The following is a 15,251-nucleotide window of genomic DNA, read 5'->3' as shown; positions in this document are numbered from 1 at the left end:
ACACACACGCACACACAGAGTATTGATTGAGGATAAATACTGCCACAGATAATCTACTGCAGCAGTCTCCCCCCTCTCTACACAGCTACTGACAGACATAAGTACACCCTACCTCTACTATACAGAACCTGGTATCTGGTAACATCCTCAGCTTCAGAAATGTCGGACACACCCACCACAAACCAGGATAATGTATTCAGTCTGAATCCGTTACATCACCCAGTAATAATCTCTCTCTATTGATTTTACGGTTCTGTAGATGTTTGGGGTTTTTTATACTCCAGGATCTGAGATTTAGCACAGTAAGTAAGGTGTACCCCCTCTCTGATGGATTACTATCCCTACCCACACTTAAGGCAGGAGATGCTGAACTAGTATTGATTTAGTCAGTCTGTCTCTAACGCCAAACAAATATTGATTAATGACAGATAATACAGACTCAGCTGATGACAAGCCAGCCAGAACTCTGTCGCGCTTTAGGCTGCTTTGAATTATTGATTATCAGTTAATGCATTAAAGAGTGAGAAACCCCTTTTAATATGATTAAATATTCAGGAAATGGTTGAATTTTGAACCCAAACAAAAGCAGCAGGCAGCAGACACATGACAGATAATGCTCTCTCAGACTAGGATCAATATACTATGCACATTGTCAGGGAGACCTCTACTGCTGAGGGTGTGATGCCTCTAATCACTCTTTTTATTTTGGCCACATGGGGGATTTCTCAGCAGGTACCCAGAATAACTCTCACTGGGATTCCACTTATAAATAAACTCAGAAGATGCTACCTAATGCCCAGATTATCAGCTAGCTGTAGCAGACATTTTCTTTGTGTCATAATTCAACTTCAATCAAGTTATTCAGTAGAATACGGTAATCATCAGCTCTTCTACATAATGATCTAGTTAGTGTGTATATTATGTCAGATCTTACACTGCCCCATTCAATTTTTCCTCCCTGCTGATACGCTGATATGACAGAAAGATGCACAAGTTTCCTGCCACTTCATTTCATTTTTCTTTCATCATGTTATTGCCAACAAAGAGACACACATTTAATAAACTGACTGGCTATGGATCAAAGACTTAATGACTTGGATTTATCGATGTGTTAAATTAAAGCTGCAATTATTTTTTATCATCTCTCAACAATTTTTATGGTATAAAAATTATTAAGATAGGAAACTTCTTTTCTAAGCTATAAGGACTTTATTTGTGGAAAGGACAGTAAGAATCACTCTGAAGGTTGAAAAGTCAGTTCTTCAAAATAAACTCAGACATATATGACTGAAAACACTGAAACAGAGCTTGAAAGTAAAATTACAATTAATTACTAACATATTTCTGGAATTCAAAGCAAAAGTTCTGGGAAATTCTATTCCAAACTGAAGAAATGGGTTCACTTTATATTCATATATTTAAAAAAAAAAAGTTACTGGAGACTTTTCAGAGTAACTTAAATGGTGTCTTCCATCTTAATGAAACATATAGAGATAACGAACAGTTTTCAAGATCAAAAGTCCTTCTTATAAAAATCATAATTTTTGAGATACTTTTAATAGATACTAAATATAACTTGCACATAAAACTACTTCACATTTACACATTATGAGTATACTATTATCATGATTATAGTGTTTACTTTGTACCACACATGTCAGAGAACAAATCAAGCGAGTAACTTATGTGACAGACACAATTAAAACTGAGAGCTTATTAAAACAAAGAGTTGAGTATGCTCATATTTTATTTAATACGTTGATATAATTTAATTTCAGTTTTCACGTGTCATTTGATTGGTTAAACGGTTTTATCCATTTTGTATAACATAACTTGCCTACGTCACAATGAGTTACGTCGAAAATGTATCACTCCGCTTGACGTTACTTTTAAAGTAATGCTCACTTTGAAGCCTTTTCCTGGAGGAAATATTGTCTCATTGTCTACATTGAAATTAAACTATAAGAAATGAAGCTTATTTCAACTTATGTTATCCGATATAATAAAACTTGGGGCAGTTTACGCTTATTTAAAAACGCTTCGCGGTTTATAAAGCGTAAACTGACCCAAGTTATGTTATATCGGATAACATAAGTTGAAATAAGCTTCATTCCTTAAATAATATATGAATTCAAAGAACAAAATAAAAGAAAAAGGCACCAAAAGTGCTATTTCCTTACTAAATATATCTGATATGCTATACATAATGAACACATTTTAGCATAAAATTTTGATTTCAGTGAGTTCAAAGTCAAAGACAGGAAAATAACAATTAATTTATATTTCTGAATGCACCTTTTCAAACAACTTAAAAGTACAAAGAATCCATGTTTCCTTTTTTGGTGTGTCATTATAAATTTTCAAATATTAAGTATTACCAGTAAAAAGACTGGAATAATGTGGTGATACAAGTTTTAAATGATTGATTGTACTTGTATGTTGTTTAACGTCCCTCTCAAGATTTTTCATTCATATGGATATGCCACCACTTGCCTGTAGAAAGCTACAAACTTTGTCCTACTTTTTGTGTGCTTAAATAAAGGAGGAATCTTTTTTGTGCTAGCACCTACTGTGACACGGGACGTCGGATTTTAGGATCTCATCTGAAGGACCGGTCTCTAAGTCCCATGTGGGATTCAAGTTTTTGATTAGCGTTCCTGTGTGTGTGTAATTCATGTGATAATACTAGAAAACTGACCAGTCAGCAAGGGCCCCGCCATGGGATAGAATTAAAAGGGTGCAGCTTACAGAATGATTAAAAAATGTACAAAAAATAAGCAACAGCAACTGTATTCTTAAAATTTTAAGATAATTCCTGAATATTCAAAAACCTGAAAAAAATACCCTCGTATTAACATTAGGCAGTAAAGAACAACTTAATATTAAATATATCTTTAAACAATTATTAAGCTTGTGTTATATAAAATGCCAGCCTTCAATGAATGCAAATATGACATGAAGGCTTGACCTTAACTTCAAACAAACAGCAGTTGCAGACAAAGGTTTTCATTAATCTTAAAGTGACAGATAAAGAAAAGCCTACTAAATTTTCTGCAGCAGGCTAGATAATTAATCCCAAGGGATTAATTGTACCTCTCTCATCATTTTCTTCTAAAGTTATAATAAGAACTTTTCAGTATTAATGATAGAATGGGGTTTTTATACAACTAACTTAACCCTTTGTGTGCGGGAACCCAATATATTGGGTCTGACGTCACAAACGCTTGCGTGCGGGAACCCAATATGTTGGGTCTGCGTCTGAAATTAGCGCTTCGTCACATAAAACGTCGTATAAAACGTATAAATGAGCTGTGAATTATTCAGAATCTATCAAAATGTATTATACAACTACAACACATTGAAAAATAGGTAATTAAGATGTGAAAATATGCGAATTGTTTGTGAAATTGTGATTTAAAGTGAAGGTGTTTGGCGTTTGTCACGATGAAAGTCAGTCCGCTATTTTTGGAAACAGGGAAAAAACGCGCATGTAATAAATATCTACTAACTTGCTCAAATATAAAGGAAAATAAAGAAATAAATCAAAAAAATAGTTAAATATCAATAATTCTAATAAATTTGTGTTAGTAGACTTAAAATTACTTAGAAATTTTCGATATTTTAGCAGAAAAACTCTGGTTAACTTGACTTGACCTTAACCTTGCAAAGTTCTTCCTGTTAAAACGAAAGTAGGATGCACATGCTACTGAACTTCAGTCTGAAGCATATCGAGAGCTTATATGGTCGGCAAAGTTTTATATTTTGGACATACGGTAGTTATTATTTGTTTATTTGGTGTTTTGTAAGTAGACATACATTACATTGTCTAAATGAAAACAATAATGCGCGAGATTGAATCTGGCAAGTCACAGACGTTTTTCTGTGCACGTTGTTTACATTCGTTAATCAAGCTTTGCTTTGAAATAAAGGCACAGGGGCATCTTACCCACTCTGTTCTCTACTTCACATATAAAAATACACAAGGGAAGAATCGAAAGTAGCACACGATTTTTAAAAAAAGTCAAGAAACAACTTACTTGAGAAAAGTTACAAAAATCCTGAAAGTAACTAGCGCAAATAATGTCCTAGTACTTATCCAGGCTAAAATATTTCAGATATATCCATCGAAAAAAAGCTTTTATCTAACTAAAACCCCAGCTTTCTGCACAGTGTGAAACTCTTCGCCCAAGAAAAGATAACTCACCCGGATGACAATAGAAAAGTACCCGAAGTATTCAGAGTGCAATCAGAAGGCCTCGGGTTATATGATTATATATTATAAATTATATGATTGAATAATTTCCATCTCTCTGATTGGCTGATATCCAACTATGTTAGAAAAATACTACGTTGTATTGACCTGCACGTGACGTTCCAGGTGAATACAAGGATTTATTTCCTCTACATTGATCTAAAAATAGATCGGGAAATTCCAAATTGATACAAATCTTTTTGGAAAGCTATTTCGACGACCATGACTTTTTTTCATGTGAACAAAACATATGCGAATATATATATTTTCGGGTGAGGGTGGTAAGAGGGTATGCAGGGACCCCCTCCAACACTTTAACTGAACAACAATTTTTACTGTTTGGCTGTCAGTGTTCTCTAATAATACTCCTTCATTTCAAAATCTATCCTATAAAAACTGACACATTTTTTTCATGGCAACTAAAATTGATAAAAAAAAAAAATCAAATTGCTACAACTAGTAAGGTTTATTTACATTTTAATTTTGCTTCTCTCTTGTATTTGGCTATGACTTAATTAAATGCAAACAAGTAATGAACTGTATAATTTTATCGGTGAATCATATAATAAAACAATTATTGCTGTTTTTTCGGTCAATACAATGATTTAGCCATCTTCGAAGTACAATATTCACCTCGCCCTTCGGGCTCGGTGAATATTGTACTCCTCAGATGGCTAAATCATTGTATTGACCTCAAAAACAGCAATAATTGTATAATATAGACTGGGTAATACAGCAAAACTTGTTTAGTACGAACACGAATATTGCGAATTTACAGATATAGCGAAGTCAATTTGGATACCAAGCTAAATAAATTTAATTGATTTCTTATACAGTTATAACTAATTACAGATATAGTGAAGTAATTTCATAGGTCCCAGTGACTTCGTTATAACTGAGTTTTACTGTAATAGGAATTGTACTTCTCAAACTCAAAAGTACACACTGTACAAGTTTTCACCTATTAATATGTAATATGTCCTCTAGTTTAAAAATTTATAAGGCCCAAGAAGCTTCTACATTCCATCCCTTCTAGATATGTAACAGTAAATGAATACAGAAAAAAGGCTAAGATTTGCTGTGAGAATTTTTTTTAATGATGGTCAAAATTTTTTTTCCCAAAATGCAAATTCGTATACAATTACTTATCAACAAAGATTACTTTTGGGTCTCCAAAGATATGTTTATTTTTTAAATATGAAAAAGTGAATAGTTACTAAGAATATAAAGAAATCCCATAGTGGAAATCAAATATATATTTCATTACTGTATACAGGGTTATTTTCGCCCTGTGTTATTTTCGCCCTTTTGAACTTGTGAACAATTTTGCCATGTTTTAAATTCACCCAGTCATAGTTCTGTTTAGGAAATTATGAGGTGTAATTTGAATTCGCCCAATCAAGGAGAGGGTGAAAGGGGCAAAAATAAAACAGGGGCGAAAATTTCCCTGTATACAGTATTAGGAATAATATTTTTTGTTGAAGTAAAAATTCAGGCACATTTAAAACTTGTGTAATAGGAAAGGAGAAAATGTATGGTAACTATGGTTCAACCAGGAATTGAACTCAGGAACCCTGCAGCAGGCTGCTTCACTAGACAGGTGCTCTACCGAATGAGCTACCCAGGTTGATACCCATAGCAAAACCATTACATATCCCTCTTTAAAGTTATCTTTATCCTTGCAGACACAACCCAAATTCTTATTAGCCCCTGACAGGACTTTCACTTGCAAATCCAGAGGTGTCAATAGCATCAAATATGTAACAAGGAAGGAGAAAATGCACGGCTGGACCGTGAATCTAAGAAGGGGCCCCTGCATCACCGGTCAGATGTTCTACTGACTGAGCTTACTTGGCCTATATCCATGACCCATACCATTAGACTTGCATAAACTTAAAAGTATTTCATAATATATTGATTGATATTATGGTACATATCTGTCAACCATCATTAACTAAAATCAATTGAAAAAAATCAAAACTGTTATTCACCAGTGACCACATTGAATGAAGTCATTTTTGAAAACATTATAAATGACTGTTAAAGGTGCTTAAATTTCTAAAATTTAAAGTACTAGTTTTCCTGCTGCAATTATTGTTGCCAGCCAGGAATAAAACTTCTAAAATAAATGCCATTTCTTACAGAGTGAGAAGTACTGTGGGAGGAAAGTTGATGAATATGTAAACTTTACAAATAACATGGAGAAATGCATTTTCTTCAATAAAAGCAAAATAAAAAAAAAGATTTGAGAATTACTAGAGTATATTTAGGGCTGTTAGATACCAGTCATTAGAAAATAAGACCTCTATAACTTAGTATAAATGTTATTTTATTTTTTTTTTAAATTTATTTAACATATTGACTGCTTTAATTTGAAAATGAATACTAGTAACAGCAATTAGTTCATTGTTATGCCAATTTGCTCCAAGATTTCCCAACCTCAAAAAACTGCATATTCTTTGAGGATCATACTTTCTTATATGATTGCCGATATTTCTTAAAATAATCACTGGTTTTATATTTACAGGCTAATCGAATCTTCAATTTACACTCTTTTTAGTTAAAATCTGAAAAAAAATCCATTAACTTGAATCAGAATTCACTTAAACCTACATGAATATATCCCTTACTCAGATAAGTATACAATATGACTTTTCACAACATAACGGTATATATAACATTGACTTTATAATTGAGTTATTGTTTAAATTAATTTTTTTTTTGCATAATATTGAACTAAAATTGAATTTTTAAAGCAACTGATTTATTTTTTTTTCATCAAAGTGCAATATTTTCTCTGAAAAATATAGTTAAAATGCTAAAAAGTCATTTTAAAATAATTTTTTTGAAATTTTGGTTTCCATGGCAACATAAAATATTAGATTTAAAAAAAAAATAGTTTAGATTAAAAAACACAACATTTGCTATATATTTGCCAAATTTCAAGCAAATTGGTTGTCAACAATTTTAGATATTTGCATTTTAGTACACCATTGTGATAATTTTGTTGATATTACAAAACAACTCAGTCCTGAGGTTACAGCGCACGTAAAACAAGTCAGCACACAAAGGGTTAAAAATTAATAATATTCTTGAATTAACACAAAGTGAAAAAAAGTAAATCAAAAACTCTTCTTTAATCTATTTCTTGTTTTTAGAATTCAATGAAATCATAACTATAAAACAAAAAAAAAAAAAATTATAAAATTTTATATTAAATCCACATTTCAGAGTGTTCATAGCATTCCAAATTGACTTAACTTCAAAACAAACTTCATTGCAGACAGAGGTGGTAATTCATCTCAATGTGACAGATAAAGATAATGCTCTGGATTTCCTTCAGGAGGAAAGCTAATTAATCCCATGGGACTCATAGCATCATTCAGTTTAAAATGAGAACATCTTCAGCAGTTATCTCTCTTTGCCAATGCATTCTTATATATAAAGTTAAGGAATCTACCCCACCACCCTAGCTCCAAACCAGGTGACATAGAGAACCAAACTTAGCATCAAAATGTGTATTTCTGCCTACTGAACTACCATACCAAATTTCTACTTGAATGGGCAACCATAAAAAAAGTTGCCCATTCATTTTAATGCATAGTTAAGGAATCTATCCCACCACCCTAGCTCCAAACCAGAGGACATAGAGAGACAAACTTAGCATCAAAATATGTCTTTTTGCCTACTGAACTACCATACCAAATTTGAACTTAATTGGGCTACCATAAAAAAAGTTATTAGGAAAAAAAACAGGAAATTTGTGGACGGAAGAATGACAGACGGACAGACAGACAGAGTGATTACTATAGGGCACCCGCAAATCCTTGCGGGGCCCTAACAAGATTTGATTTATGTTCCTGACTTAACTTCAAGTCAAAAAAAAAAAATTAAAAATTTGTTTTACTACAACAACAACTCCATAGTCAGTGATAAAATTTTGAATATGTTGATTAACTTGAATCTTCACTACCTGAGCATGCTTTCATATAAAAAACATAGGTAATCAGAGATTACAGAGCTCACCTCAACGAATGTTGTCTTTAAGTAAGGCAAAGTCACACAATTAACCAACAAAAAGTGTACATTCCAAAAATGAAAATATTTAAGCAATTTTGATCTGATACTTTGAAATATACCTACATAAACAATTTAAACTAGTTGTTCATGAAAATGTAATTAAAATTAAGCATCTGAAGCAAATTTTAGAGTTTTCATCTCCTGATGCAACATTTGTGCAAGTTTGGTTTGGTTTATACAATGTTATATAAGCCTTCAAGTTTTTTGGTAATTGACCTGCACCCATAACTTTTACCTGGTCTATTATCTGAAAAAATGTATGTCGAATTCAACTCCAAAGTAAGTCCATTAGTGTGCATCCTAAGATGTATCGTCCATGCAAGTTTGCTCATTATAGGGCTCATAGTTAATTGGAAATGATACATTCATCACAAACTAACATTTTCACTCATCCACAAAATGTAGGTCAGATTCAGCATCCGAAGCAAGCCTGGTAGTATGCATCCTTAGATGTATCATCCATGCAAGTTTGGTCAACATAGGGCTTATAGTTACTTGGAAATGAAACCTGCACCAAAAACTTTAACCTGTTCACTCAACCAGAAAATGTAGGTCAGATTCAGCATCTGAAGCAAGCCCGGTAGTATGCATCCTTAGATGTATCATCCGTGCAAGTTTGGTCATTAAAGAAGTCATAGTTACTTGGAAATGAATTATGCAACAAAAACTTGAACCTGTTCACTTAACCGGAAAATGTACATTGTAGATCAGATTCAGCATCCGAAGCAAGCCTGGTAGTATGCATCCTTAGATGTATCATCGATGCAAGTTTGGTCAACATAGGGCTTATAGTTACTTGGAAATGAAACCTGCACCAAAAACTTTAACCTGTTCACTCAACCGGAAAATGTAAGTCAGATTCAGCATCCGAAGCAAGCCCGGTAATATGCATCCTTAGACCTATCATCCATGCAAGTTTGGTCAACATAGGGCTTATAGTAACTTGGAAATAAAACCTGCCCAAAAAAATTTTACCTGTTCACTCAACCGGAAAATGTAGGTCAGATTCAGCATCTGAAGCAAGCCTGATAGTATGCATCCTTAGATGTATCATCCATGCAAGTTTGGTCAACTTAGGGCTTATAGTTACTTGGAAATGAAACCTGCACCAAAAACTTTAACCTGTTCACTCAACCAGAAAATGTAGGTCAGATTCAGCATCCGAAGCAAGCCCGGTAGTATGCATCCTTAGATGTATCATCCATGCAAGTGTCAACATTGGGCTTATAGTTACTTGGAAATGAAACCTGCACAAACAAGAGGCCCAGGGGCCACAGCGCTCACCTGAGCACATTGGCTAGGAAAAAGCAACTATATCAGATCAGAACTGAAAGGTTACTGGGGGGGGGGGGGGGGGGTTGAATTTTAACCCGACAAGGGGTTCATGATTTGAACAAACTAGAATCTACACTACCTGAAGATGATTCCATATTAAAATCACTAATCATAGCTTTGAAGTACTTGAAAAGAAGATTTTTAAAGGCTTCCCTAAAAATCCCTATGTAAAAATTGGGTCAGCCTTTTTGGCTCCATCCTAGCCCCGGGGGTCATGAATTGAACAAACTTGAATGTACACCATCTGAGGATGATTCCACATGAGTTTCATCTTTCCTGGCCCAGTGGTTCTTGAGAAGAAGATTTTTAAAGATTTTCCCTTTACATTCCTATGTTAAACTTGGGTCGCCCATTTTGGCCCCACCCTAGCCCTGGGGGTCATGATTTGAACAAACTTGAATCTACACCATCTGAGGATGATTCCACATGAGTTTCATCTTTCCTGGCCCAGTGGTTCTTGAGAAGAAGATTTTTAAAGATTTTTCCTATATATTCCTATGTAAAACTTGGGTCGCCCATTTTGGCCCCACCCTAGCCCCGGGGGTCATGATTTGAACAAACTTGAATCTACACTACCTGAGGATGATTCCACATGAGTTTCATCTTTCCTGGCCCAGTGGTTCTTGAGAAGAAGATTTTTAAAGATTTTTCCTATATATTCCTATGTAAAACTTGGGTCGGCCATTTTGGCCCCACCCTAGCCCCGGGGGTCATGATTTGAACAAACTTGAATCTACACTACCTGAGGATGATTCCACATAAGTTTCATCTTTCCTGGCCCAGTGGTTCTTGAGAAGAAGATTTTTAAAGATTTTTCCTATATATTCCTATGTAAAACTTGGGTATTTTGGCCCCACCCTAGCCCCGGGGGTCATGATTTGAACAAACTTGAATCTACACTACCTGAGGATGATTCCACATGAGTTTCATCTTTCCTGGCCCAGTGGTTCTTGAGAAGAAGATTTTTTAAAAATGCCATTAATTTTTCTCTAATTCATAATTATCTCCCCTTGGAAAAGGGCGTGGCCCTTCATTTGAACAAACTTGAATCCCCTTTACCCAAGGATGCTTTGTGGCAAGTTTGGTTGAATTTGGCCCAGTGGTTCTTGAGAAGAAGTCGAAAATGTGAAAAGTTTACAACAACGACGACGACAACGACGACAGACAACGGACAAATTGTGATCAGAAAAGCTCACTTGAGCCTTTGGCTCAGGTGAGCTAAAAAATTTAACCTGTTCACTCAACCGGAATATGTAGGTCAGATTCAGCATCCGAAGCAAGCCCGGTAGTATGCATCCTTAGATGTATCATCCATGCAAGTTTGGTCAACATAGGGCTTATAGTTACTTGGAAATGAAACCTGCACCAAAAACTTTAACCTGTTCACTCATCCGGAAAATGTAGGTCAGATTCAGCATCCGAAGCAAGCCCAGTAGTATGCATCCTTAGATGTATCAACCATGCAAGTTTGGTCAACATAGGGCTTATAGTTACTTGGAAATGAAACCTGCACCAAAAACTGCACCAAAAATGTTAACCTGCTCCAAAAACATTAACCTGGCCATTCCTTTGCTGAAATTGCAGCATCTGAAACTTTGACTGGTACAATGAAACACATTAGAAGCATCTTCCATGCATGTCTAATCAATATAGGACATAGAAGTACTTAAAAAGAAAACTGCTCCAAAAAACTTAACCTGGGACGCCAACGCCGACACCGAGGTCGAGGGTATTACAAAAGCTCCCCCAACTTCGTTGAGGTGAGCTAATGATTAATTATGGCTTTGTCATTCCTGAGAAGAAAATTTTTAAAGAATTTTCCTATATATTTCTATGTAAAACTTTGGTCAGCCATTTTGGCCCCGCCCTACCCCCGGGGGTCATGATTTGAACAAACTTGAATCTACACTATCTGAGGATGTTTCTCCATAAGTTTCATCTTTCCTGGCACAGTGATTCTTGAGAAGAAGATTTTTAAAATATGCCACCAAATTTTCAGTTATTCCCAATTATCTCCCCTTGAATGAGGGCGTGGCCCTTCATTTGAACAAACTTGAATCCCCTTCACCCAAGGATGCTTTGTGGCAAGTTTGGTTGAAATTGGCCCAGCGGTTCTTGAGAAATCGAAAATGTGAAAAGTTTACAGACAGACGGACAGCTAGACAGACGGACGCCGGACAAAATGTGATCAGAAAAGCTCACTTGAGCTTTCAGCTCAGGTGAGCTAACAAAACTTAAACCCATTCCTTAAGTGACAAACACTTCATATGTTCCAGATCTAAAACAACAGAATCATAAATCTGGAATACAGTACTTGGATCCCTTATTTAATACTTTTTATTTGGGTGTGGGGAGGGTGGGGTGTGTGAATGGTAGATGGATGATTTAGTCCTACAGTTGAGATTAGAATCAACATCAAATTACCTCCACCATAGGCAAAGGCTGTAATGGGTGAAGATGCTATCATAGGAATTGTGGTAAATTCTCTATTGGTTCACCCTCCATTTACCCTCACCCCTAACCAAGTAAAGTAGGAGTATGAAGCACCTACCTTCTGAGGCGTGATGGGTTTCTTGTAGAAGAAGATTTCATCATCAGTCACTAGTCCTGATAAGTTGTACTTCTGTGAGAAAAAAATAAAGTTTAATGGATAACTTTCCTCAAATTTCTGGTTGAATCAAGTGATAAATATAACACAAAATTAAACTAAAAACTCCCAAACCTATTGGCTATCTCACATGTTAAGCCCCTCCCTCACCTACTGGCTGTTTTATTTTCTATCATCTTGAGCCCCAACCAATTGGATGTTTTTGTCTCACCTTTAACCCCTTCCCGAACCTTTTGACTGTTTTAATCTCTCACCTTTAACCCCTACCCCAGCCTTTTGATTGTTTTAATCTCTCCCCTTTGACCCTTTCCTGAGCCTTTTGACTGTTTTAATCTCTCACCTTTAACCCCTTCCCTAGCCTTTTGACTTTTTTAATCTTTAACTTTTAACCCCTTCCTAAGTCTTTTGAATGTTTTTATCTCTCACTTTTAACCCTTTCCCAAGTCTTTTGACTGTTTTAATCTCTATCCTTGAACCCCTTCCCAAACTGTTCTACTGTTTTAATCTCTCCCCTTCAACCCTTTCCCTGGCCTTTTGATTGTTTTAATCTCTCACCTTTAACCCCTTCCCAAGTCTTTTGACAGTTCTGTCGGCTTCCTGAACTTTAGATTCACACAGATAGGTGTCCTCCTCAGGAATTTCTGTCACTCGACCTGCAGGAAACAAAATCATCAAATATCATAAGATGTTACCAGAAAACAAGTCTGAACATATCTCTCTCTAGGACTTGTGAAGCTTTATATTTAAGTTCTCATTTGTGCTGTATATTCCTACTTTAAGAGAAGCTAACATATAGTAAATGTGGTTTTGAGATAAAGATTACTCAAACATGAGATCTGGCATTGGGGCCATAAAACTTGGATGAGCTCACTTTTGACCTCTGTCTTACTTTTTCCTAAGGAAATCATAGTGAAAAAGTGAAACTAAGTTTTATAGCCCCCAGGCCTGTTCTTATGGATTGCAAAGCACATAGAATCTGAGACAGCTTTGTACATTGAAGAAAGCAAACCCCTTACTAATGCAGTATTACTTGACAATTAACATGATGAACACTGAATACCTATCAGAGACCTCAGATTTATAGACCTCTACTGAAGCAGTGCTTTTAAGATGCAGTTTCAATAATTTTCCATGATTGCAAATTCTACACTGAGCATACAGTATCATCTGTAGCTAAGATAATGACATAGAGCACAAAGTATCTATCCGTAATTAAGATATTGAGATAGAGCACAAAGCACCCACCTGTAGTTGAGAAAGAGCACAAAGCACCTATCTGTAATTGAGATATAGCACAAAGCACCTATCTGTAGTTGAGAAAGAGCACAAAGCACCTATCTATAATTGAGATAGAGCACAAAGCACCTATCTGTAGTTGAGATATTGAGATAGAGCACAAAGTGCCTTTCTGTAATTGAGATGTTGAAATAGTGCACAAAGTAAGTATGTAAGTTGAAATATTGAGATAAATTAACAATATTGCTATCAATAATCAAGATAACTTACTGATTCAGTATTCCTTGAGATACTGAGATAAATAATTAATGCAGTATTCCTTGAGATATTGAGATAACTTACTGATGCACTATTCCTTGAGATAACTTACTGATGCAGTATTCCTTGAGATATTGAGATAACTTACTGATGTAGTATTCCTTGAGATATTGAGATAACTTACTGATGCAGTATTCCTTGAGATATTGAGATAACTTACTGATGCAGTATTCCTTGAGATATTGAGATAACTTACTGATGTAGTATTCCTTGAGATATTGAGATAACTTACTGATGCAGTATTCCTTGAGATATTGAGATAACTTACTGATGCAGTATTCCTTGAGATATTGAGATAACTTACTAATGCATTATTCCTTGAGATATTGAGATAACTTACTGATGTAGTATTCCTTGAGATATTGAGATAAATCACTAATGCATTATTCCTTGAGATATTGAGATAACTTACTGATGCAGATATTGAGATAACTTACTGATGCAGTATTCCTTGAGATGGAGCACACAACATCTTCCTGAGATCTGAGATATCGGGTGAACAGTCTCCTGTGAACTGAGGAACAACTCGTGTCTGTAAAACAGTCGTGTCGGGGAGTGAGGGATGTCCGCAGGGCGAACAAAGGCCGTACCCGTGAAATACGCGTCATTACTGAAATAGAAAACAAAGATCATAGCAATGAAATACGCGTCATTACTGAAATAGAAAACAAAGGCCGTACCCATGAAATATGCATCATTACTAAAAGAGAAAACAAAGGCTGTACCCGTGAAATGTGCGTCATTACTGAAATAAAAAACAAAGGCTGTACCAGTACAATACGTGTCAGTACTGAAATAGAAAAGCAAGACAGAACCCGTGAACTACGCATCATTACTGAAATAGAAAACAAAGGCAGAACCCGTGAAATAATAATCATTACTGGAATAGAAAACAAAGGCCGTACCGGTGAAATACGCGTCATTACTATTGAAAACAAAGGCCGTACTTGTGAAATAATAATCATTACTGGAATAGAAAACAAAGGCCGTACCCGTGAAATACGCGCCATTACTGAAATAGAAAACAAAGGCTGTACCTGTGAAATATGCGCCATTACTGAAATAGAAAACAAAGGCTGTACCCATGAAATATGCGTCATTACTGAAATAGAAAACAAAGATCATAGCAATGAAATACGCGTCATTACTGAAATAGAAAACAAAGGCCGTACCCGTGAAATACGCGTCATTACTGAAATAGAAAACAAAAGCTGTACCCGTGAAATAAGTGTCATTACTGAAATAGAAAACAAAAGCTGTATCCGTGAAATATGTGCCATTACTGAAATACAGAACATGAAATAAACTTTGTTACTGAAACGTGATATAATAATTATAAGTGAAATACGGAACAAGAAATGAGCATCATTACTAAAATAGGGAACCTAAAAAACTTCACATACTGAAACAGGGAACCTTAAA

General features: G+C 35.2%; 1 protein-coding gene across 1 annotated transcript in view; it reads right to left on the bottom strand.

Annotated features, from left to right (window-relative positions):
• The window catches only part of LOC134277886 (protein polybromo-1-like), a 62,693-nt gene that overhangs the window by 15,859 nt on the left and 31,583 nt on the right, over positions 1-15,251 (bottom strand). The window contains exons 30-32 of the mRNA XM_062760178.1: positions 14,267-14,439; positions 12,831-12,928; positions 12,219-12,290 (exon numbers count right to left, since the gene is read on the bottom strand). Coding sequence (XP_062616162.1) covers positions 12,219-12,290; positions 12,831-12,928; positions 14,267-14,439 — 343 coding nt within the window. The remainder of the gene's footprint in view (positions 1-12,218; positions 12,291-12,830; positions 12,929-14,266; positions 14,440-15,251) is intronic.

Source organism: Saccostrea cucullata, unplaced genomic scaffold, assembly GCF_032062105.1.
Source record: "Saccostrea cucullata isolate Sc308-1 unplaced genomic scaffold, CSIRO_AGI_Scuc_v1 ctg1250, whole genome shotgun sequence".
In the NCBI taxonomy this organism is placed as follows: Eukaryota; Metazoa; Mollusca; class Bivalvia; order Ostreida; family Ostreidae; genus Saccostrea; species Saccostrea cuccullata.
The sequence above is the reverse complement of the archived record's forward strand: the minus strand, read 5'-3'. Positions and strand labels throughout refer to the sequence as shown.